At 31.3% G+C, this 25,600-nt stretch overlaps 1 protein-coding gene across 1 annotated transcript; it reads left to right on the top strand.

The window, feature by feature from the left end:
- Positions 1-378: 378 nt before the first annotated feature.
- LOC139486701 (uncharacterized) lies at positions 379-1,344 on the top strand. The gene has a single exon (XM_071271624.1). It carries the CDS (start codon positions 379-381, stop codon positions 1,342-1,344), a length of 966 nt encoding a protein of 321 aa, XP_071127725.1.
- The last annotated feature ends 24,256 nt before the right edge of the window (positions 1,345-25,600 follow it).

The raw sequence follows: 25,600 nt of genomic DNA, 5'->3' as shown, positions 1-25,600 counted from the left end.
AAAATCCTGTTGTTCTTCATGATATTGTTTTTAAATCAGGTGTTCAAAATTATCTTGGATCACAAATACATGTTCCTTCAACAATGAACATTCCTATATGGAGAAAATTATCAAATGGCTATTATGACTATAAAATTGTTGATTTTTTCGAATTTAGTTGGCCTGTTGGTTATAGCAAACATGAATTTCCAGAGACTATTGTTAGAAATCACAAGTCAGCATTGTTTTTTAGTGAGCACATCGACGAATATATAAACAAAGAATTATCATATAATGCTTTAGTTCGCCCTTTCAAGGTCAACCCTTTTCAAGTTCCTTTAGCTACCTCACCTTTGTCTTCTGTTCCCAAAAAAAAGATACATAGAGAGAAGGACTAGCATGGACTTATCATTTCCCATAGGTACCTCAGCCAATGATGGCATACCAAAACATACTTACATGGGTGACCCATTTACATTACATTACCCTGCCACTGATCGCTTAGTACAGCTTTTAAACGAAAAGGGTCCCAACTGTCTATTGTACAAAGTGGACATAAAGAGATATTACCGTTGGTCACCGGTTGATCCCTATGATTATCATTTGTTAGGACTAGTCTGGAATCACAAGTTATACTTTGACACTAAAATTCCCTTCGGTTTGCGTACAGGGGCTATGGCAGCACAAAGGACCACGAATGCTATAATGTACATGTACAGAAACATGGGTTACAATGGTGTTAATTATATAGACGATTTAGGTTCAGCTGAAATGACAGAATTTGCCGGGAATGGTTTTCACATTCTCCAAACCTTAATAGATGATCTTGGTTTTAAAGTTGCAGAGCAAAAGTGTTGTGCACCTGACACAAATATGATATTTCTTGGAAAACAATTTGACACAGTAAACAAGACAATTTCCATTCCCAATGACAAATTATGTGAAATAAAAGGAGTTATTGAGAAATTATTGACTAAGAAAACTATCACAAGAAAAAAGCTTGAATCAATTATTGGAAAATTGTCCTACATAGCTGATTGTATTAGATCTGCAGAGTTATTCATTGCGCGCTTGCTTGCTCTACTCAGAACTGTACCGCGCAAAGGTCATCACATTAATTTGAATGGTGAAGCCAAAAAAGACTTGAAATGGTTTTTAAAATTCATGACAAGGTTCAATGGAAAAACCACAATTCCAGAGCATATCTGGACCAAACCGGACCAATTAATACAAACTGATGCGTCTTTATTAGGAATAGGTGGTATTTTTTTTATAAAAGTTGCATCACTGAGTACTTTCATTGTGATATACATACATCTTGGTCAGGTCATCATATTAGTGTTTAAGAACTTCTGGCTGTCCTGATCAGTTTTAAAGTGTGGGGTAAAAAACTGCAAAATAAACGTATTGTGTTGCAATGTGACAATTCATCTGCAGTCAGTCTACTTAATACATGTAGATTTCGTGATAAAATCATGCTTAGCATAGCAAGAAACATTTGGTTAATTTGTGCTCAATATAACATTCAGATCAAAGCGATTCATATTCAAGGAATAAACAATCGAGCAGCAGATATATTGTCGCGTTGGACATCACTTGAAAACCCTTATGCAAAACTGTCGACTGCTTTAGATGACAATTATATGTTAGATATTGAAGTGTTGGACAAATTATTTAAGTTAGACTTTTCAATTTAATTTCAGAAACCGGATCAGATGAATGGCTATCACTTCGTCGGAAAGCAAGCACAGTTTTTAAAGCAGCTTTCAGACAGGGAACCTTTAAAAATTTGAGGACTCAGCTTAATACATACCTTTTGTTTTATTAAAAGTTTTGTAGATCAGCATTTCCTGTTGATCAAGAGACACTCTGCGGATATGTGTGTTTTTTGTCAGATAACTTTAAGAATAGTGGATCCGTTAGAAACTACTTATCAGGTGTTAAAACTTGGGTCATTTTATAAAATTTTGATACCGAGGAATTTAATTCACCGTCGCTCAGGCTAACCTTGTCAGGTATTGACAAGCTTAATACTAATGTTCCAAACATTAAATTACCATTTGAACCATATCATTTGAACCGCATGTTTGAAGTCCTAGATATGACAAGTGTACAGGATTATGTGTTGTGGGCTGTTATTATAATAAGCTTTTATGCTATGCTTAGAAAATCACAATTTGCTAACAATTCAAGGACTAAGTTTAACCCTAAGGAGCAGTTAACCAGAGATGATATTCAAATTACTGAGGAAGGATTAATTATCGATATACAGTGGTCAAAAACTAGTCAAAAACACAAAAATATTCTAGATTCCTCTTAAAAGAGTCGAGAATTGTATTATATGTCCGGTACTGGCTTATTCTAGAATGGTAACAATGTTGCCTGCATCCGCTTTTGGTCTAAGTGATAGTAAGGGAAAGATTTGTGCCTTTTCAAAGTCAGACATAGACAAAATTCTTCACAAACTCTTAGTGCGTTGTGGAATGGATACTTCACAATACTCGTTTCATAGCTTGCGTAGAGGCGGTGCAACTTGTGCGTCAGCTGCTGGATGTACAGACTCGGAAATTTGTACAATAGGCAGTTGGGCTTCCTCTTGCTATATCAAACACTGACAAACTTTATTACAGCTCAAGCAAAATGGGACTTTATTGCAAACTTTCCAACTGATAAATATCCATGACTTTTTTGGTCCTCTATTTCTTCTGATCTCTGTGCTTTGCGTTGCGTTGCCTTGGTGATTGTGGTGTTCAGTTTTTATATGACATATTGTTGAACATAACATTGTTTCTTTATGCGTGCTTGCATATTTATATTGTGTATGCGTATTTGCATTTGATTTTTTAAACACCACCTTTGAATGCCAGCACAGACTTCAGTTTTATATAGCCATTCTGAAAGTACAGTACAAATTACTGACTTGCCGAAAACGTCTTGTATTTTGTAAACATTAACGTTGTCACACACTGTAATTTTCATAGCGCGAGTGGTTCTTGAGTATTTAAAACTTTTATTTTCTTTTACAGATATGGAATAAATCGTACCACAGAATGTTGTTAGCCAAATGACTTTACTTGAAGTGCTAAATTCTTGAAAGATGTGTACAACGAAAAAGTGTGTGATATTTAAGTTCAAAACAAGAGGATATTGTTGGCTGTTTCTGTGATGTTTAGCAAAAATAAATGTGTAGAAATATGTTTGTATCCTGAAGAAAAGAACATCTGAAGATTCATTTACCGAAACTGTACTCTTATAATTAATGAAGACTGGCTGTTTTTCACTTGATTTCAAGAATATCTTTTGACAAAGGATTAATGTGTGCCTATGAACAAATTCTAGATGGCTATGTGAAGTAAATGTGATTTTTTTCCCATGGTGATCCTGCATTTCATTAATTTAGTGCTCCAACCAATGAAGCAATTTTCATTTGTTTTAGATGTGCGTGGAACAAATTTTTTTATCCAAGGAGATTTACCAACTTTAAATTCATAGTCTATAATTTTTCATTTACAAATAATTTCATATATGCTGTATTTACTACAGTCTACGTTTATGATACAAAGTAAACGAAGATATATATACAATATATACAATATTAAAAACATGAAGATTTGAATATTTATAATTGATAGTTTTAATTAAGATGAGCTTAGGATTTTTTTTTAACAGGTTCTTCTCTCTTGTGAAGCTCATCAGTAGGAGTACTTGCTGTTTGTTTAGTACGTGTTTTTTCTCTTCGTTGGTTTTATTTGATGGAGTTCTAAAGGCTTCTGCTAGGAAATGTTCCATGCTCGGCTGATCTTTATTTTTATTTTGTTTGTTCTTTTTATTTTTTGATCGTTTACTTTTTTGACATGTCGTTCTGCCTTTTTTCCACTCAGGTTTGAATGATCATCAAGATTGTTGCTTGCCTGTTTGTTGAAAGTAAAGCTATGCGTTTTATATTCTGCATCAGCTGCTTATTATTATTATAATCAGTTTAACTACGAACGTGCGTCTGGCGTACTTAATTATAATCCTGGTATTTGCTAACTATTAACTATTGTCAGTTTATTGTCTTAATTTTGTATGCCATAACCATTTAATGTAAATGTGTTTGTGGTAATAAATATTCTCTATTGTCTATTGTCTATACAGAACTTGATTCATGGGTAAACAATTTGTTCGTGCTAACAATTTTAACCGTGTAAACTTAAAATCAAGCAAGTTTGACTAATAAGGCTGTCTACCAGACGCAAGGTTAAATTTGGAGAACGCATTTAGACTGCTTTTATTTCTTATAACTTGAAATTGTCTTTCACGAACAAACTTTCCAAAAAACTGTTTGAAAATATTAAGATTAACATTTGAGTTGTAAAAATCATCAAGACCGACAGTATTAAACACATTTTTCCTAAACTGGGGATATCCCCATTCTCGGTGTAACGTTAATCGCTTTAGTTCTACAAATATGATTCGACATAATCTATGTCATGAATTCTAGCAAAATAAGACACCCTTTATCTGTCAAGGAAATCATTTATCGGTTCCCAACCTAAATCTACGTACATAGCCGATTCAGGGATATTCATATTAGTTCTAAAAATGAATTTCGCCGATTTATATTGCCAAGTTTAAAGAATGTGTTATATAAAGAAAAACCACAAATTTGTCCTTTTAGAATAGAAATAATTCATTTGGTTACTTTAAAACATGGTATTCCCAATTTGTTTTACATGAAACCCCACAACTAACCTTACTTTAGCTGCCTTCGTTCAAACTTTGACAAGTGAGTAGACATTTGACATTATTTTATTATACCAATCATGGACCCTTGCCAGGCAAGATACAAAACCATCATAATACAATGATTATATAAACATTAGTGAAATACACAATAAGTAATACACAAATAATAAATTGGTAATATGAGCAATGTAGGATATAATTATGGTCAGAGGCATTGAGTGTAATGAGGCCGATTTAATATTAAAAGAATATGATATAAAGTTTATTAATTTATTAATACGGAAACAAACAAAAAGTAAAAATAGTAGATATTACCATACAAAGGTCACAGTTTTTTTGGTAATATATATGTTATTACTTTCATATACATGTAGATTCCACAACTGCAACAAGTGTATTACGATATTTCTCCACTCGAGACAGTTAGTTTTAATAATAATAGAGATAGGCCATTTTGTATATATACCAAGGGGAAACTTGATGCAAAGCATTATTATTTACTGTTTCTTTGCATTTAATAGAAAAAGAGTACTTTGTGGCAAATAAACCAAGATTTTTATAGAAAATCCACAGCCTTTAATACAGAGATTTTTATAATAAAATTTGAAACATAGATTACTCAGTGCATTTAACTTTTATATATCTAGTGGATGCTAGGCATTAAAACTTTCCAAACAGCACAGGTAAGTCTGTACACAGAGTAGTTTTTGAGGTGAAAATACGGCCATATTTGTCCATTTGTTATGATGAACCTTAATACAAATGTACTGATACAGCTTTTCACGACTTCTTCTGAAGTTGACATTAAAAGTTTCTCCTTTCTGCTGGTGGTTGACTGTTTGTTCTGGAGGGTATTATTATTTCATTAGCCAGTGACATGATATATAACATACATTGCTAATTTGGTTAGGATTGTTGTGTTTCTATAAGTCATATATTCTGTTAAAGGTATTAAAAGTCATTCGTTACCAAATTTTTTTTGTAGAATCGTGATGGAAGTAAATGTTAACAAATCCAGATAATTGTTTCGACCCACCTGCAAACTTTGTAAGTGATAATTTCATTTTCATTTGGTTAAATATACGAACTTTAACGACAAACAAAACAGTTCACAAAAAACATGAAGTAAAAAAGACATGCAATTTCATTATATTATTACCGATGAACTAGCTACTTGATGAATCGCTAGTTTCGCAAACTTCCGATATTTTGAAAGAAATACAACTAACTCATTTCTACTTTATTTTGTGGAGGTCACGATTTGTCTCCCTTTCATCACGTTTTGAAATGTGTTTATCTATTACAGATCTATGTTGACTTACATTGTAAAATTAACAACCGGTAATTACTTTTTCTGCTTGGTTTAGTTATAATGAAACAAACTATAGTTTCGTATGGGCAAACACCTATACTTTATAATTAGTATTCTTTCCCTTGAAAATGACCTGAGGACTAAATGGTTACGCTCCCTAGAACTCTCATTTTCTTTTTATATAGCTACTCTATAATCAAATGACATAGCAGCAATACTAGGCCTTAGACAAATCACATGTTTTCCATACATAAAACAAAATAAAAACAATATGTTTTTAAAATCATTCCTCTAAAACACGTTTCTTTGTTTACCTTTCGTCAGGAACGCTCACAGCTGAATATTTGAATACCGCAGATGTATAAGAACCGAAAATGTTGAAGATTTATTAAACCAAAAATAAAAAAGACATGAACTAGGAACATATTCAGTTCTGTCATTGTGGGTTTAACAGCATACTTGAAATGTGTTTAAAGTAAAATACGTAAACAACAACATTCAGTTTGGGAAATCGTAATTTTATATATGGTAAACGATCAAACTCCCCGACAGTTCCAGTTCCGATCCGAATACGGGTCCGCATACTACTCTACACTAATCACTGCCTTCGGCTTTTTCGTTACGCGCTCTTCAAGTGGTTTGACCCGGGATGACCTTTCGACTTTCGTTGCTACTGAAGCAAATATGGCTGAACATTGATGAATGAGGATATTTGTTGTCAACTTTACCAGTATATATGAATAAAACAATAACTGTAAGTAAAATACACTCAATCCAAATAATTTTACAAAATAAAAACTTTGCAAAATTCTGTATCGTTAGGTCGAAGAAATCAATTATGGCTTGAAAACTCTATCGACTTTGCATAACATATTTTGAGAGTTGTTAAATTTACTCGAGAAGCTGCTCCATATGGAATTAAATTCGGGATAAATTATGGATTTTTATCAAACTAGGTGTAGGGGTGCCTGAAATGGAAAATTAACACAAGGCTTCAAATACTATTACTATTATATTAGACTCCGTTCACATAGCAATTTCTGAATTTCTCAAAACTCGATTCAGATACTTGTACGTATATTTATAATTTCATGGATTAAAGAAATAAAACAATCATATACCAATGTAACTTAAAAAAAATACAGGGTTACACACACATAATAAATTTGTTATGAATTTTGCTTTTATTATATATGTCATCATGGTCATGTACAAATAAATGTATGTTTTAATTTACAATAGTCATTTCGGCATTTAGGGTTTGAAATTAGCATGAGTCTACACGCCAATAGCCCCTACAATTAAGCATTTAAGTGTGGGCTACTTCAATTTCTGTTTTTTTTTATAGAATTATATATGTGTTGGCTACAAATTTAAGCTGAGGGCTACAATGCTAAAATTTTAACTTCAATGCCTGGTATTACTATTTATTTCAAGAATATTTTATTGAATTATTATTCAGTCAATTTATACAATGTAATAATATCCCCCCTCCCCCAAAGTAAAATCAATTTAGGCCAAATAAAAAAATATGTGTGTTTCCTATTTCCCCATTTACCCTATATTTTAAGGTTACAAATAGCTGCCTGCCTTAAAGTTTTTTTTGGTCATCTTTTCAATAAGCATTTTTTAAGTCAGAATATCTCTCCCATAGACTCAATGTTAAAAAGTAATGTTGAATAAAATAAATTCCCTACCTACCTACCATATTTATTTCATAGATATTATTTTAATTGGCCTTATGTATACATGTACTCTTAATATATCTTTGATTCCTGTAAAAAAATATACTGCTGACTATAATTCTAGGATGCCAGCGATCAGTTCTAATTTTTTTCTTTTTATCTTACAGATGGTGACAAACTAGATAACAGCACAATGTTAAGACTGAATCAGAATGAATAAAACAGAAAGTGTATATTAGGTGCATGTGTTGGTTTATTTTTAGATATTTTTATTTGCATGGATTATTAAATTACTTTATCAAATTATAAAAAAAAAATAGTATTTAATTATCCTGCCTTGCTGTCATATGGAATAAATATATTACTTACATTGATCTTCAAAAAAAAATGTGTAAATAAGGTGACTTCACATTTAAAATACTTCAATGTGTAAAATGAATGCTTGAAATGAAAACTGAGTTTGATGAGAAGCCATATTTTATCAAATCGGTTGACGTAGACAAATCTTTTTTATAGTTACAAATGTTAAACACTCAATAACTTTTTTTAATTAGTATAGTAAGATAATACAGATTGATGCCTGTGAACGAATTATAAAAAAGCTTGGATTCAGTTTTTAAATGTCAGTTTTACTTCCCTCCCCCATATTTTTCAAACTATATATATGTTAAATAAATAATGCAACAATTTATTTTTAGTTAAACTCATTTTATTATCTCTTTATTAATTTCAGCTATGTCAACCAGAAGAACTTTGAACACAATTAATGAATTAGTTTCCTTGGAGATTTTAACAGTAATTGTTAAGACTTGAAACCAGACAAAATGAAACTGAGAAAACTTACAGAAAAAAAATACAGTTTACATGTAGCTTCAATATGAATCAATTAACACACCGTAAGTATATTTTCTATGAAAGTTATAAATTGGTTTGTTTACAAAATTTAGTTTTTACTAGACAAATGCTAAATATATTTGAGAATAAAATACAAGACCAAATCATATATTAAAACAAATACAAAATTTTTCTAAAAATTACTAATGTTTCCTATGGTGATATTAATTATATGATCAAATTGTTAGATACAACTACACTGTGACTATAAAATAGAGGATGTTGTATGATTGTCAATGAGAAAACTCGTCCAATGATAGACGAAATGACCTCAATTAACAACTGTAGCCTAAAGTAGGACACCATACAGACTTTGACAATGAGTAAATCCCATATATACCACACAAAGAGCTATAAAAGACCCTGAAATGACAAATGTAAAACAATTGAAACAAGAAATTTGGCCTAGTTTATGTACAAAATAATGAACAAAACACAAATATGTGATACATCAAACAACAACCACTGAATTACAGCCTCCTATGGGGACAGACATAAACATGTGGCAGGGTTAAACATGAAAGCTGTTGCCCAACCCTCCCCTTACCTGGAACAGTGGTGTAACAGTACAAAATAAGAAATAAGAACAAATTATAAAAATCAGTTGAAAAAGTCTTAACTCATCAGATGGATACAAATAGAAATACATTTAACCCAAAAAAAAGGGGACATGGCCGGGTACAAATACAAACAACTGAAAGCCATTTAGTACAGATCTGAGATTATTGACTTTAAGCAAACTCAAGCTTAATATGAGATGTGAAAAATAACCTAACTCTGATAGGTCCTGCAACTTTGGAACAAAAAATCAAAATTAAAAGGGAACTCAATCTAAATTGTGTGTTAAAATTTCATGAGAAATTCATAGCAAAGAAGACTATAATATTTAAGGACTATTTTTGGTCCAAGAATATAAAATGTTTGTCAACTATTCCAAAAAGACACATTATGTTTGGAAATGCATAAATTTCTTTGATGCACACATACAGTCTAAAATATATTTTTATTTGACCAAAAAAACAAGGAAAATCAAGAAATTTTACAAATTTTGTCTAAGTTTATTGCCATAGTAACTCTTAAATTGTTGAAAAAAAAACATTATTATCTGAATATGGTGTACCTTAGTCTAGTTTGGACAGATTTTATAATATTTTGGATAACTGTTAAATTATCAGTAATATCTGAACCAAATAAAAACCTTTTTTATTTAGCCCCCTCTACTTTGAGATATTGAACAAAGTGTTGTCCTTTTAAAGGATAGATGGACAAACAATGGCATACCATATACATCCCTTACCTACTGTATGAATCTAACCATGTATTTAGGTTTTGAGCCCCATTATAAAATTAGTCGGCATTGAAGTCCTAAGGGTCAAAAACTAAACTTAATTAGTTTTCATCAATCTTGGGTTAAATTTTCATGGTTCTTTGATATGCTGAGTCTCACCATGTATTTGTATTTTGAATATTATACCATTTTTCATGTACATATACTTATTAGAGAAATATCAAGTTTTAAAATTTAAAGTTCTTAGTTCACATTCATTATGTGCCAGCAATCAAGTTGTGTCAAATAAATAATAACAATCCAAATTGAGAGCTGTGCCATGCTTGAAAGTTGTGTCCATTTTTGTTCAGGGTTCCACCTTTGGGGTAGTATCTAGCTGCACCCAACCATGCCAACAGAGCATTTTATTTTAGAAGGAACAAACTTTTGAAAAAAAAATGTTATAGATACAATGTAAATAAACACTGATTTCATGAATTTTCTTGTTGTATTACACCTGTGTCATGACTGATTAAATGACTATATTCGTACTTGATGATGTCATAAAAAAGTTCAAGCCTGCAAAAACTCTTGGATGGGTGGATGTTCAAAAATAAAATAAATTGAATAAACATTATAATTGTTATTGTAGGTACAAAAATCTGGAACAAATGTGAAAATTTGTCATTTTGTAAGGCTTGACATAACAAAATGACTGAGATTACTAAATAAGTTTGAGTCATTGCAGACTGCTGCACATGCAGTTTATAGTATTCTACATATAGTTGCTTAATCAATATAATGTGAACTTTGGTGGATAGTTACATTAGCAATCATACCTGCACTTTAAATTCTAATCATTATGATCATACATGTATATTACAGCACATATGATAATGTGTAAGAGGTTCTGTTCCAATAATTGTGTAAAAATCAAATGGCTAATCTATTATGTGATTAATCATGTTATTGAGAGTGTATTGCATCACAAGTTAGGGAACATATTGAAGGAAAAGTTAACATGGTCATTTGTTAATTAGTCATAAAATGTGTGAAGTTAAAAGACTGCATATTGGTCTCTATATTATGCATCACTAGGTCCGAGACCACAATTGTCGTCCCTTGATTTTCGTTGTCGTCCCTTGATTTTCGTTGTTCACAAATATAGTCCCTAGTGTTTGGGTCCAGAATTTTAAAGGAAAGTAGTGGTCCAGGTGAAAAAGGTTGAAAAATAGTACTTCGGAAGCTGTCAAAAGATTTCAAGACGCCCTAAAGATAAAATTGTCCATATTTTGAGTTAGAGGCGATGAAGTTTTCTATAATTTTGATATAATTTGTCCCAAAATTAGTACAACACACTGTAAAAGTTTCTTTGAGAAAGCGCAGGTGGGATTTTTTTTATTTTCATTTATGTTCTAAAAGAAATGCACTACGAAATAATTGTGGTCTCGGACCACTATATGTCCATCATGCAACCTTTAAAGTTTATATATGTAGGATTGTAGTCCAACTGACAACCTCTTTAATTCCTACTGAGAATGTCTTGTTAAGAGTGAAAGAACAAGAGTGAAAACGCCTTTCAATGGCATATTTTTATATTATTTGCAAAAACTTTTCCCAGAGAACCATATACCTATCTGGTATTTTTTACTATAAGTGTTAAACCTTGAACGTAAATGATATGAACTTACATAGTCTTATATTAATATAGGAAGGGAATACCGACTGACCTAAATAGAGGGGGGCTCAAGTCATGCTTCTGTGATTCCCTATATATAACAAACATTTTCCAGGGAGGGGGCAGGGCCACCCTGGATACGACTATGAACTGATGAATGGATACAAGATTTCCATTTATTTTCATAATGATAATGTTGTGTGAGAAAAGCAAAAGGAAACATGAAAAGGCTGGCATAACTTTCTCTGTTGACAACCGCATATTAAAATAAAAATCATTTGTACCTGTTCATGTAAATGTTGCAGCGTTTAAGCTTGTTTTCCCTTTGGAGTTAGGAGGGACTATTCGCCTAACATACATTTCAATTATATTTCTGATTCAAGTTTCCTTCCATGTTTACTTTCCAAAGGGTTGGGGAGGATAACTTAGATAAGAATGCACACATAATAAAGGTCCTGACATAGCAATCGAATATATAACAATTTTTATATTCCTGAAGTGGTACAAATAAAAAAAAAAGAAGATGTGGTATGATTGCCAATGAGAGAAATCTCCACAAGAGACCAAAATGACACAGAAATCAACAACAGGTCACAGTACGGCCTCCAACAATGAACAAAGCCTAATCCGCATAGTCAGCTTTAAAGGCCCCGAAATGACAATGTTAAACAATTCAAACGAGAAAACTTACGGCCTAATTTATATAAAAAATAAATAAACGAAAAACAAATATGTAACAAATAAACAAACGACAACCACTGAATTACAGGATCCTGACTAGGGACAGGCACATACATACATAATGTGGCGGGTTTAAACATGTTAGCGGAATCCCAACCCTCCCTTTAACCTGAGACAGCGGTTTAACAGTATTCTATACTTGTAAGAACGAACTATAAAAATCAGTCAAAAAAGGCTTACGCATCAGATGGACAAAAATACAAGTAGACGTGGCCAGGTACTTATACATCCAAAGTATTATTTTAAATAGAAAATGGTAGATTAACCCTGTTTTACAGCTAACTACATCTCTCACTTCTATGACACTCTCATTTAATTCCATTATATTGACAACTATGTGTGAACAAAACAATGACATTCATTTTTTCAAAGCAATATTATGCAATTTAGCAAGTTTGAATTTAACAGTATATGCATATTGTGTATTATTTTATCCTCATTTCTGTGGTAAATACACATTCAATGTCATGTGTTCGACAAGTATTCTACACTTGATGTTAAGATGCTACAATTAATTATAAAAATAAAATGTCATATTATAAACAATTGCTCCCTTTTTTATGTATTTATTGGTAGATGATATTGTAGTTGACATTACACGATACAAGGATAAATAAAATCCTGAAAACAATATAAATTCGACATTGCTGTTGTTTTGTTACCTCTTTATAATGTCCTATTGTCGTCTTTATTCATGAACAATCACTACACTTAGATGCGTACAATATTCATACGATCATATAGCTGATGTAAATAGTTATTCAATATAATGTAGTCATGAATTATACTTTAACTGAGGGCTAAGGATTCTGTTTGCCTTATTGCCAAATATGCTAAATAAAAATATTAACTAAAACCAATAGCAACTATTCGCGGAAAACAGTTCGTAAAAACAAATTGATGGAAACGTTTTAATGTAAATGTGTGAATGTCATTAGTTATGACCTTGTAAGCCATTTGAATTATTGATATTGGGTTGTGCTGACGTTTTATTAAGATTCTCCATACCGGTTATTAAAAATTTGTATAAAATTAATGGATTTCAGACTCATTACTTAGAGCCGCATGGTGATAATCAAGAAATAAAATAATTACTTAGAACATATTACCGCATGATGACAATCAAGAAATAAAACCAATTTAAAAGCATAATTGTCGTAAAAACGTTAAATATGGGAAAAATAACAGCAGACTAATGATATTGAAATCTTCCGTCTATATACAAAAATGTATATTCTATAACCGTACACCATTTATACTTACAATAACTAAAACGTAGAAAAAGGGAACGAACTAACCAGCATTAAAAACCCATTAATCGTAGTTAGAAAACGCCTTGGACAAACAATGAAAGAAGAATAGACACAAAACAAAGAATTAAGTAGAAACTAGATATTCAATAATTAGAAAGAAACCATCCATAGACTTTTAGAAACGATAAAATATTACACAAAACACAAAGACATTCATGAAATAATAACTAAAATCTCACAAAACAACTTGAATATGAATTATAAATATATTTAATGGAATTCGGTAATATTGTAATTCAGAACGACTTTGTTTTACTTACTCAATAATTCTATATCCATATAACTTTTGTATATATTTTCTTACAGAGTTTCAACAGATAAATAATCGAAAACATTATTTCACATTTGGTTTACAAGCTTTATACTTTGGGAAAGTATTTTGTGATGGAAATAGCTTTTGTTCCAGTTTATCTTTTATTATTGTTTCGAATAATTTTGCATTAAATTCGAACATCGTATCCAAGTGATCACAAGCAACAGCAGTCAATTGAAAACATGCCTAATTAATGTGTGTATGCCATCCCCACAAGGAGCTGGCAATCTTGATTATAAAGACACAATAGATCAGATTTCAGAAATAATAGAGAGATACAAAGATTCATAATAGGAAGAACATTTCCCTAATAGACTACATAATTTTCCCTGAAAATGTGGCTTGGATAGGACAAATAAAAAAAGTTGTAAAAAGAAAGACATCATACGAACATCTTAAAGGCCACCCTAGTAAAGGCTTATATACTAGTTCCTATGAAGATTAACTAGTTAAAATTTATACTACACCAAACTACGCAAAGCGTGAACCATATTATAGGATTAAACGCCTTTTTAAAGGAATTTATTGGAGTATAAACTCGACCAAGTCACTCACAAACAAATAAAAGTCCGAAGGACTCTTATTTTTGAGTGTAAATTGACATTGCGATAAGACGTGTCACGGTACTTGTCTATCCCAAATTCATGTAATTGGTTTTGATGTTATATTTGTTATTCTCGCGGGATTTTGTCTGATGCTTGGTCCGTTTCTGTGTGTATTACATTGTAGTGTTCTCCTCTTATATTTAATGCGCTTCCCACAGTTTTAATTTGTTTCCCCGATTTTGTTTTTTGTCCATGGATTTATGAGTTTGAACAGCGGTATACTACTGTTGCCTTTATTAGTTCAGTTTATACACCAATAAATTCCTGTTGAAAAGGCGTTAAATAATTTTTTAATATTGGAGAAAGGGAACATATTTTTTCCACACTCGTTACCTCTAGCACACTCATATTGTATATTTATGTCATTGAATAGGCATGGCGCATGAATATATTTGTTGGTTAACGCATAAATATGAAATTTGCTATCTGATAAAAAGTAGACTGCAAAAATCTCTTATTATCATTCAAATACGTTTTTGTGTATTTTTTTACTTAACGATTAACGTGCAGTGAAAATAAATTTGTTAACGTCAATGTTATGATCGCAACCATCTTGTTTACCTTGGTTACGAAAAGAAGTTCGGTCAAAGTCGTCTATCGAAAAATAACCAACGTCAAGATCAACTACAGGAAGTCCTCTCGACCAATCATATCAACGTATTCCCTAATATGCAAATCATATAAGAATTATATCAACATGTACCTAAACATTGAGCTTGAATGCAAAAGTCGAAGAATAGAATCTAGCTTTCAGGAAACTATCAAATTTCTTATTTATTCAATACGCAAGGCAAGTCCATTTCAAAATATAGACACTTTAAAAGTTGGAAAAATGTTTGAAAGAATAATTGGAACAGAAATTATTAGCCAAGCATATAATGATTATCAAAGAGTGCTTATACATTATGGAAAAAGGAAAATCAATAGTCAGCAAAAAGCTAAGCAGGACAAACATCAATCCTATTAGTAAAAAGCGAAAATTAAGACAGCTCCAAAGACAAGCCTCCAAGATAGAAAAATTGACCAACGATACATGGCAAGCCTCTCAGAAAGACAGCAAAACTTTTCATGAACTTATAACTCAGCAAAGATAAAATATGAAACAAACACAATATACTATACATAAGAAACAAAACTAGAGGGAGAAAAGATTCTATCAGCCTGTAAAACACATTTTGAAACACTTAGAACATCAAATTTGATGAAAATATCTTTGACTTGGAACTTTTAAAACTATCAAAACATGATCATATCGGAACTTGATATTCCAAATAAAGAAATAACAAAACCTACACCAACATTAAATATCATAAACCAATTATGTTTTAGGACTTACTAGAACACACCCGTCATATCGCGGGTCCGTGACTGAATTAAAGTATATAACTATGCGCAAGCCTTATTTTAGTATTAGTATTGTCATCTGATAATGTCATTTCGATTATAAGATACACAGTTTTCTCTGCTTTCAAATCTTTCTGTTTGAGCCCGTCGAACTGGAACTTATCAATTATTGGTAAAATTAATTATTTGGGAAACAAAAGGTCCTGGAATGGAGTATTTTTAATCAACAGCATTGTCCTATATTAGTTATGAATAAAGTTGAATTCTTTGATTCGCTGTTTTACGTCATGTCCGCTAACAAATTGAAAACTGTACCTATACGCCTTATGTTTAGTCACAGATTTTTAGTATTCGTATTGTTATCTTAGAAATTCTTACTGATCAAAATACTACAATAGGTAGCAATTTGACAATTTAGTAGTGTCAACCCTGTGATTATGACCCGTGTATATAGCATATTAATCCTGAATACACCGTTTGGTGGTGCGCCTGTCAGATGCGGAACGTACAGATAAGGTAATTGGTAACAGGTGAATATACTATTGGTATCGGTATCGGACTCGACCCGGAACTTCTTAATTATTGGCAATATTAATTACGTGGGAAACAAAAGGGCCTAGAGTGGTGTAATTTTTAATCTACACCTTTGTGCTATATTAGTTATATATAAAGTTGAATTCTTTGATTCGTCGTTTTTACGTGATGACGGCTGACAAATTGGACCTCGTAATTTTAGTATTATAGATGCGTATCACAGAGTCTTAAAAAGGGAAGTTTGACACCCGTCCTTAAATTAAAAAAAAACAATTAAACCTTGTCAGTGGAAACTAAAGAGATATTGAAGTCACTAGTATTTTCACAAAAATATTCGAAACAATAATTATAAAAGACAGACTGGAACCAGAGCTATTTCCATCACCAGATACTCTCTCAAAGTTTAAGGCGCGTTAAATCAAAATATGAAACAGTTGAGAAGAGTGATCATCCAGGCCTGATGTGACAAAATACAGACACCAACCAATGAAACAGTTCAGAAGAGTGATCATCCAGGCCTGCTGTGACAAATACGACAGACACCAACCAATGAAAGTTACTTGACTGATAAAGTTGAGATTGAGTAAAAATTGAAAATGAAAATGCGGAATGTATTAAAGAGACAACAAACCGATAAAATCATAATTTTCGAACCTAGTCTGCGGTTCTTTCTAATTGTACGATTCAGATTTCAATATCTATTGAAACAGCGCTTTTGATGCAGGTTATATTTTTCCGAGTATAGTGTATTAATCGAATTTTGAATTACAAAATGACGGCTTAAAACATGACAATTGGGGATTTGAAGGTAGATTTCAGCTCAAAAAACATAGAGATTGCATTACGAATTTCTACCGATTATCTGTCTAGAAGCTTTTTATTTTGTTGTGTTGTTGGGTTTCTATCTTATTGTCGTATTTTCCACATCTCATTTAGTTAATATGAAACAAGAATATTAAGAAACATAATAGTTACATTTCCTTTTGAGATTGAAACAAGTATCTACAATGTTCAGTCCCATCTTTTTCCCATTTTATCGGGATTTCGTCATCCATTAAGCAATATTAAAGTTGATACGTTTGAGATAAACTTTCCTATATCAATTCGATAACCTTTATATTTGTAAGGTCTGAGATTATTTAGTGTAGAACAAGAATTTGACAAACACAATTTCCGAAGTCATATGAAATAAACCAGACTTCCCTAATCTATTCAACGCCGGGAGTAATAGTCTAATGACATTTGTCTGAACCTTTGGTTAATATTTAGACCTACAAAAGTAAAATAGATCAGATCCGTAATTCAATTAGACAGTCGCGCTGCCTCATTAGTATTGAGACATGTGACATGTCCACTGCGTGTAGTGTTCACGCTTTCATCTCAAAAATCAAATTGATTTTGTCTTCGTACATGATTACTATTTGTCTCATGTAAAACAACGAAACCAAATGTGGTTTTTTTTCCCCAGTTTGCCACAAGATCTATTAAAAACATCAACTCTAAATAAATGTTTTAATGGAAAATCACACACTAGTTTTGCTTAGTCTTGAGTTGTCTATGTTGCGTCTTATGTACTATTATTTGTCTGTTTGTCTTTTTTCTTTTTTAGAAATGGCGTTGTCAGTTAATTTTCGATCTATGAGTTTGACCTTACCTCTGGTATCTTTCATCCCTCTTTTATGCAGATTTTGCAATTAGTGACAGAACAAGTGTTTTCAATTGGTTAACCAGAACAGCTTTCTGACCTACCTAAACTTAAATGAGGAAAAACATCTCCTTTAAAAATATATTTACTTTTTAAAACTACAACAACACACAAGGTAAGCACCATATAAGATTAGAACCGAGAGAAAGACTACTGTATATATGTACTTGATAATTTAGTGCAAAGTAAGTATTGGTATATGAGGAGGATGTTATATGATATATGATTGTGTTAGTTAAAACAATTCTTAGGAGTTGTTACTGTATCCTCGATTTAACAGGACAAATAATTCATTGTCTACGAATGGAATGAAATAAATCAGAAAAAAATGTTTTCCTTTTTCCGAACCATGTATTGTTTGAACCTTTAAACCATTGGTTAACGTTGACAAATTACTCCTAGTCACCTTTTATGGACCTATCAATGTATCGTCACAGCACCGTACAATAAACAAGACATGGGAGACACGGTCTTTAGGTCCTTTAATTTTCGACAAACATTAATTTTCATCGATTATTCGTCAAGTCTGACATGAACAACTATATCAAATAATTGACCATTGATGAAATTGCATATTTTGAGATGCTTCAGGTGATCTGTTAATTGATAATTATAAATCAGGTCTCACATATATATACTACTTAATTTTTTCACGTTTCTCATGTTTATTAAATTTGGGTATATGTTTCGGGATTTATTTTTATTTCATTTTTTTTCCGTTGTTCTTGACGTTTTGGTTTGGTTTGATTTCGTTAGTTTCGTATTTCCTTTTTGATTTTGTTTTTTTGTGTTTTTTTTTTTTTTTTTTTGCTCATGGTGTTTTGCTTTTACTTTTTGGTTGTTGGTTGTAAGACGACTTTATTTCTATGTAATATCTTGCAAAGTTGAAAAACTGAAAAGAATGTAAATATTAAGGTACAAAAACAATCTCTGTCGTTTCCTGGAAATGTTCCAAATCGTTTAAACTTTTTGCGGATCAAGAAACTAAGATGTTAATATAAGCACTGACACTGACAGGTCAAAATGAATAAACATGTATTGTATTTTTCTCTGATAGAAAAAGTGTATATAGATATTGTTTGAGATAAAGAAATACAAAATAAAGAATTATAAAAAAAAAATGAAACAAAGACAAATGGTTTGGTTTAAGCTGACATTACTCTTCAAACTCAAGTACGCTATTTACATTGTTTCTGTGTTCTTCTTAAAAGGCATATAAAGATGGAGTTTTCCAAAGTTGAATTATGAATTTACAGCATTATGCAAATGAAGCTGTTACCAAAAATAGATACGATATTAGGAAAAATAAGAAGTAAAACTCCTTTGTGTTATGTCAAGGATGAAGATGATGTACCAGAATTTGTCAAGTTGTGATTGTTGATTTGAACGATTTCTGAGTATTGGAAAGTTTTCTTGTGGATTTGCTATTAAGAACTATTTTGGAAGCTTTTTTTGTTGTTGTAAAACACAGCAGAGAAATTGAAGTATCATTGGCTTTTGACGAGGAAGTATATTGCTTCCTGTATATGAAGATCGGTTGTATGATGTTAAAACGTTTCCATTAATCAAACATGTTTGATAGCAAAGTTTCCACCGAACAATATAGTTATGTTCTAGATATAAGTGCATGTAATCTAAAAACAAATATTATTTATCTTAAACTTTTATAAAAATCTTAGAAACAAATGGTGTACTTGTATTGCAAAATTATAACAACTGTCAAGTAAATTCTCAGGGGAAATTATAGCAATCTAAACTTGCTTTTTGTTTTTGTTAGACAACATGTCATAAGTTAAATATTCAAAATTAATGAACACAAAAACATTTGGGAATTGTACTATCAATTTCATCAGGCAATTAAAACAGTTTGTATTAGCTTGTATTGATGTTCGCAAATAAAATACTAATTGGTCACCAGAACAACGCAGGTAAGTTCATATCCGGTTCAATAAAATACTAATTGGTCACCAGAATAGCGCAGGTATGTTCATATCCGGTTCAATAAAATAAAGAGATAATAGACATGAATGTTGGACCATTTGATCAAAAACCTAATAAGTGATTGGTTACATTAGACTCTTAAGGTCTTAAGTCAAAAGCAGACTGTCATTTCCATGGCCTAAACAAAAAAATACAACAAACAAACAAAAGTCTACATGTTAAACACAAAATAGAAAACTAAAGACCTAACATGAATCCCGGCCCATAAAAATCGAAATAATATTAGTTGCTCCGAAAATTAAAGATAGGCTGATATAAAGTGTCTTGAAACTACTTTTAACATTAAAGTGTTTTAGAACATTTTTGACAATTGCAAACAAAGTGAAGTTATAAAATGTTTTTCTATCTTATAAACCATGTACCTATTGAGTAAAAGTAACTCAACGTTCTTATTTAATTACATTGTTCCCAACACTTTAAATTTAAACGCTTAATTTGACTAGCATTAACATACTTGTTTGTTTTCTAGATTTGCAATGATGTAGGCTACGGTTTATTTACATTGTTAAATGGCTAAACTGATGTCGGGAGTGACTGTTATGATGTAAGATATGCATGCTATTAGTATTAACTGTTTAATGACCGGAATGAAATGAGGCAGTGCGTTAAAGTTACATGACGAATTGTGTTATTTAATGATCAAAAAGATTAGGTAATAGCTATTTAGTTACTTCTGGAAAGCCAATCATATTAATGCTTTGTTGTAGATACTTTGTACATAAATATCAGCATTATGGAAAACGCAGACATGATCTGGAATAACTATTGTTTTGTTGAGCAGACATTCTATCATGTGTATACAGGAAGTATTTTGTATCAACATGAACAGATGAAATTCTCAGACTATATTGAATTATAATAATATAGTCTGCATAAACAAATATTATAACAGCTTACATGGTTTTCTTATAATCTATAATTGAATTACACACCTTTCTACTTTTTTGTTATTTTAAAATTTACCAACCCTTCCATGATGTGATCAAGGTATTCAAAATACGAATAAAATAAGTTTTTGGTTTTCGTCGATGAGCTATCAACCCATCGATACATTTTATCTCTGGATTTCTCATGTTTATACTTTAGAAATAAATAATGTCAATGAAGCGGCAACCCCAAAACACCAACAAATAAACCAGATGAAGTTAATTTACGGTCTGGTATAAAGGCAGAATCCTTATCATTTAAAAAAGATGTTGTATTATTGCCAATGATACAAGAGACTAAAATGACACAGAAATTAGCAGCTATAGGCATTAGTTGTGTACAAAACAAATGAACGAAACAAATATGATAAATAGCAAAAAGGAAAATCACAAAAATACTGAGCTCCGATGAAAATTCAAAACGGACATGCTTTGATACTATATATACCCTTGAAATTTTACTAGATAACATTTTTGTTCGCTTTGGGGATTCCGTATATCGTCAGATGATCGGAATTCCAATTGGGACTAACTGTGCACCACTTATTGCGGACCTGTTTTTGTATTGTTATGAGTTACAATTTATGACAAAAATAAGCAAAGACCCATCGAAACAACATCTGATAAACAAATTTAATAATACTTTTAGATATTTGGATGATATTTTGGCTCTCAATAATGACGACTTATTAATGAAATTTATCCTGTTGAACTACTTTAAGTAAAGCTAATACTAACAATGACCACTGCCCTTTTCTCGATCTTGATATCTATATCACTAATGGAAAGCTGAATACTAAAATTTATGATAAAAGGGATGATTTTTCATTTCCTATCGTTAATTATCCGTTTTTAGATGGTGACGTTCCCTTGTCACCATCTTACGGTGTTTATATATCTCAACTTGTACGATTCGCTCGTGTATGTAACAATGTTTTAGATTTTAACGATTTTAACGAGAGAAATTTATGTATTACTGAAAAATTATTACACCAGGGTTTTCGATATCACAAACTAGTCAAAACATTTACTAAATTTTATCATCGGTATAATCCATCATTCGTAAATATAGCTCAACATGCAGACTTCTAATACGTTCAGGTATTTCACATCCAATTTTTTATGGAAATATTCTTTATAAAGCACAAAGGTGTCAGTATTCACCTCAGAAACTTACAAAACCTTTGAATAGACTTATTAAGAAGGGATATAATTACGATACTGTTGTCAAGTCATTAAAGATTGCATATTTTAGCGTTAATATTGAGTCACTGATAAGGTCTTTGCATCGGAACTAAACACATTTATTCTAAAAACAGTTGTTGGCATGACACGGGTTATGTTCTTCTCATATATGTTATGATGGTATGATACTAAACCCCTAACGGGAAGGATTGTGCCTGATGTTCATATGATGAAATCATAATCTTTCAGTTAGTTTAATTGAAGTCTGGAACTGGCATGTCAGTTAACTGCTAGTAGTCTGTTGTTATTTATGTATTATTGTCATTTTGTTTATTTTCTTTGGTTACATCTTCTGTCATCAGACTCGGACATCTCTTGAACTGAATTTTAATGTGCGTATTGTTATGCGTTTACTTTTCTACATTGGTTAGAGGTATAGGGGGAGGGTTGAGATCTCACAAACATGTTTAACCCCGCCGCATTTTTGCGCCTGTCCCAAGTCAGGAGCCTCTGGCCTTTGTTAGTCTTGTATTATTTTAATTTTAGTTTCTTGTGTACAATTTGGAAATTAGTATGGCGTTCATTATCACTGGACTAGTATATATTTGTTTAGGGGCCAGCTGAAGGACGCCTCCGGGTGCGGGAATTTCTCGCTACATTGAAGACCTGTTGGTGACCCTCTGCTGTTGTTTTTTATTTGGTCGGGTTGTTGTCTCTTTGACACATTCCCCATTTCCATTCTCAATTTTACTGAATTGCAGTCTACTGACTTAAGACATTCACATACAGACTAGTTTGGAGGCGCGCCAACTCTCCCCTTAACATGGAACAGTACTAGTGGTTCTACAGTTCAACATAAATACAACCTATAAAAAGGACGTTTCTTCTACAGAATGATCTTGAGAGACACATGAATCAAAACACTTTAAAATATTAAAATTGAAAATGAATAGCATTGAAAACTTTTCAATCAAAATATCTTTTCAAAATCCAGCTAAGTCATGTTTTCATTCAAGTAAAACAAAAACAAGTGTCAAAATGACTTGTACACTTTAGGAAAAATCAAATTATAAAACAAATGTTAAAAAAAAAATCTTCCGATACAACCTTTGTGTCACTGACATTGTCTTAAACAAACAGTATGAAGATGGTTCAAAGAACAGTATTATATAATATGCTAAAACAAATTAGATTGAAGATGGTATTACATAAAGTTATGTATTATTTGCTTATAATTTTATACTGAAGAAGCACATTAAATTTGCCAGAAATCAATATTCCTAATACAATTCGGGTCTACAATGACAAATTATTCTATTTGTCGTCAGTATTGTTTCGTTCGAAGACTTTTTGTTTTAAACAGATATTGATCTAAATAAATATTTGCATAACAAATACTGTTAGAATAATTCATATGAAATTGGAATATTACAAAATAACATACACTGAACTCACTATTCTGAAATTGAGTGTTGGTAGTTACGTACTGATATTGTGGAAATAACATAATTGGTGTCTAGCGCAGTTGTTATTGAGTTATGGATGACCGTTGCACTTTTAAATAAATCTTTTAAATGAAAGTTTTCAACTTAACTTTAATCTTTAAATGATTAAAGAATAAGATGTTTTTTGTTTTCAAGTACTGTTTTCTTGCCATTTATAGAATTTGGCGACAATTATAATGAAGACGTAATAATTTAGATTTTGATACATGATAGAGCCACTTTTATTTAATTTTAAGAACATATAATTTAAAGCTCGATATAAGATGGTACACTTTACAATTGATATATTATAGAGACACTAAGTTTGCTTATTGTCGAATTGTCTCATTGATAATATTTTTTTCTTTATATTTCATAACCTCCTAAAATATATCATTTGAAATAAAATTTCAACTTTAAATTTAAATGAGTGCGACAGCTTTTATATGTTTTATGATAGAAAACGATGAAAGAAAAATATCATTCAAAAGTTTATAGAATCTGTTATTTATAAATCTATATTAATTACAAAGGATGACATAAATAAAGCTATTTATATATATATATTTTTTTATTTATTGTATGCAAGATCAGCATGCCGTTTGTATGCCATCCATAAACATGTATGTTCTTTTCTTTTTATTAACCCTGTTAAAGCCTCATTTGCTTTATTGCCGCTTTCGGTTTAAAAAGTTTGAACTTATGTAAACAAAATGGACATCTGAAAAATATCTATGCACAAATAACAGTGAACAACCTGGTAATCTAGAGGCAAACCTTTGCGGATTAAAATAGATAAAAAGTTTCGAATAAAATTAAAATCCCAGAAGACCTAAACAAAACAGATAAGACATCAGCTTCCTGAGTAAGATGCATCCAGCTAATTAATGTAACTAACTCAAATTAGAAAATAATACCATATAAATTATATAAATGTGAACTTTATCAGGAAGTTGCTATGTTTGTGTTTTATAATTAACTAAATAAATCTAGAATTTGCAAATTTGCAGAGTAAATCTATCATTTGAATCAAGACGGAATGCAATCGTTCGATCTTTTTTGTATTAATTGCTTATTAAGTAATTGATTTTAGAAAAAAACCAATATAGATAGTAAAAGGGATTAAAGTACATTAAGCAATAAAGATAAATCTCATTTGGAAAATTTGGCTCTAGCCGTTGATAATGGGCAGTTGTGCAAATGCATATCATATGTAAAGCTTTATTTCAACCAAAGTCTACAAAACTGTTAAATGAAGTATTATGTTAACATATGATAATGAGGATTATCTATGTATCCTTGTTTCGGTAATGGCATTCATCAGGTCGGTTAAGGTTTATTGGTGAAATAAGCTGAGTGTAACTAAAAATTTAAGACCAACAGATTTCATATACTCAAGATATTGAGATGTCAGGCGCCTCGAGTCTTCATTCTAGTAAGAGATTTCTGAATGACTTTTCCAAAGTTTGACTTTATGCATATCTTACGCGTAAAACAATAAAGATCCGAGACTGCGAAACAATATCGCTTGTGATTTCAAATTGTAATTATTAGAATACAAAACATTTTGGCGGGTATATATCATATTGAGAAACTGACTGTAATTACGCTTTCCCTATTCTATAATAATCCTGTGTAGAAGTACATACCAGGATTATCAAAACAACAATCAAACCCAGTCCACATGAGCTTCATTATCCGAATAGTATATATGGTCATTAGGCTTAGAAAATCATAGTTGTTACAATGTTATCAGGGGGAAATATTGAAGGTCGAGGAATAAGTATTATCAGAATCTGGATATTGCAGAAAGACAAACAATGCAAAAGTAAAAAAAATGGGTAGAAACAAAATAAACACATGACAAACAACTTAATTTTGAGTATTATGCGTATAAATGCAAAAG

The sequence above is a fragment of the Mytilus edulis genome, chromosome 8 (assembly GCF_963676685.1).
Source record: "Mytilus edulis chromosome 8, xbMytEdul2.2, whole genome shotgun sequence".
In the NCBI taxonomy this organism is placed as follows: Eukaryota; Metazoa; Mollusca; class Bivalvia; order Mytilida; family Mytilidae; genus Mytilus; species Mytilus edulis.
This window is presented reverse-complemented; position numbering and strand designations above follow the sequence as displayed.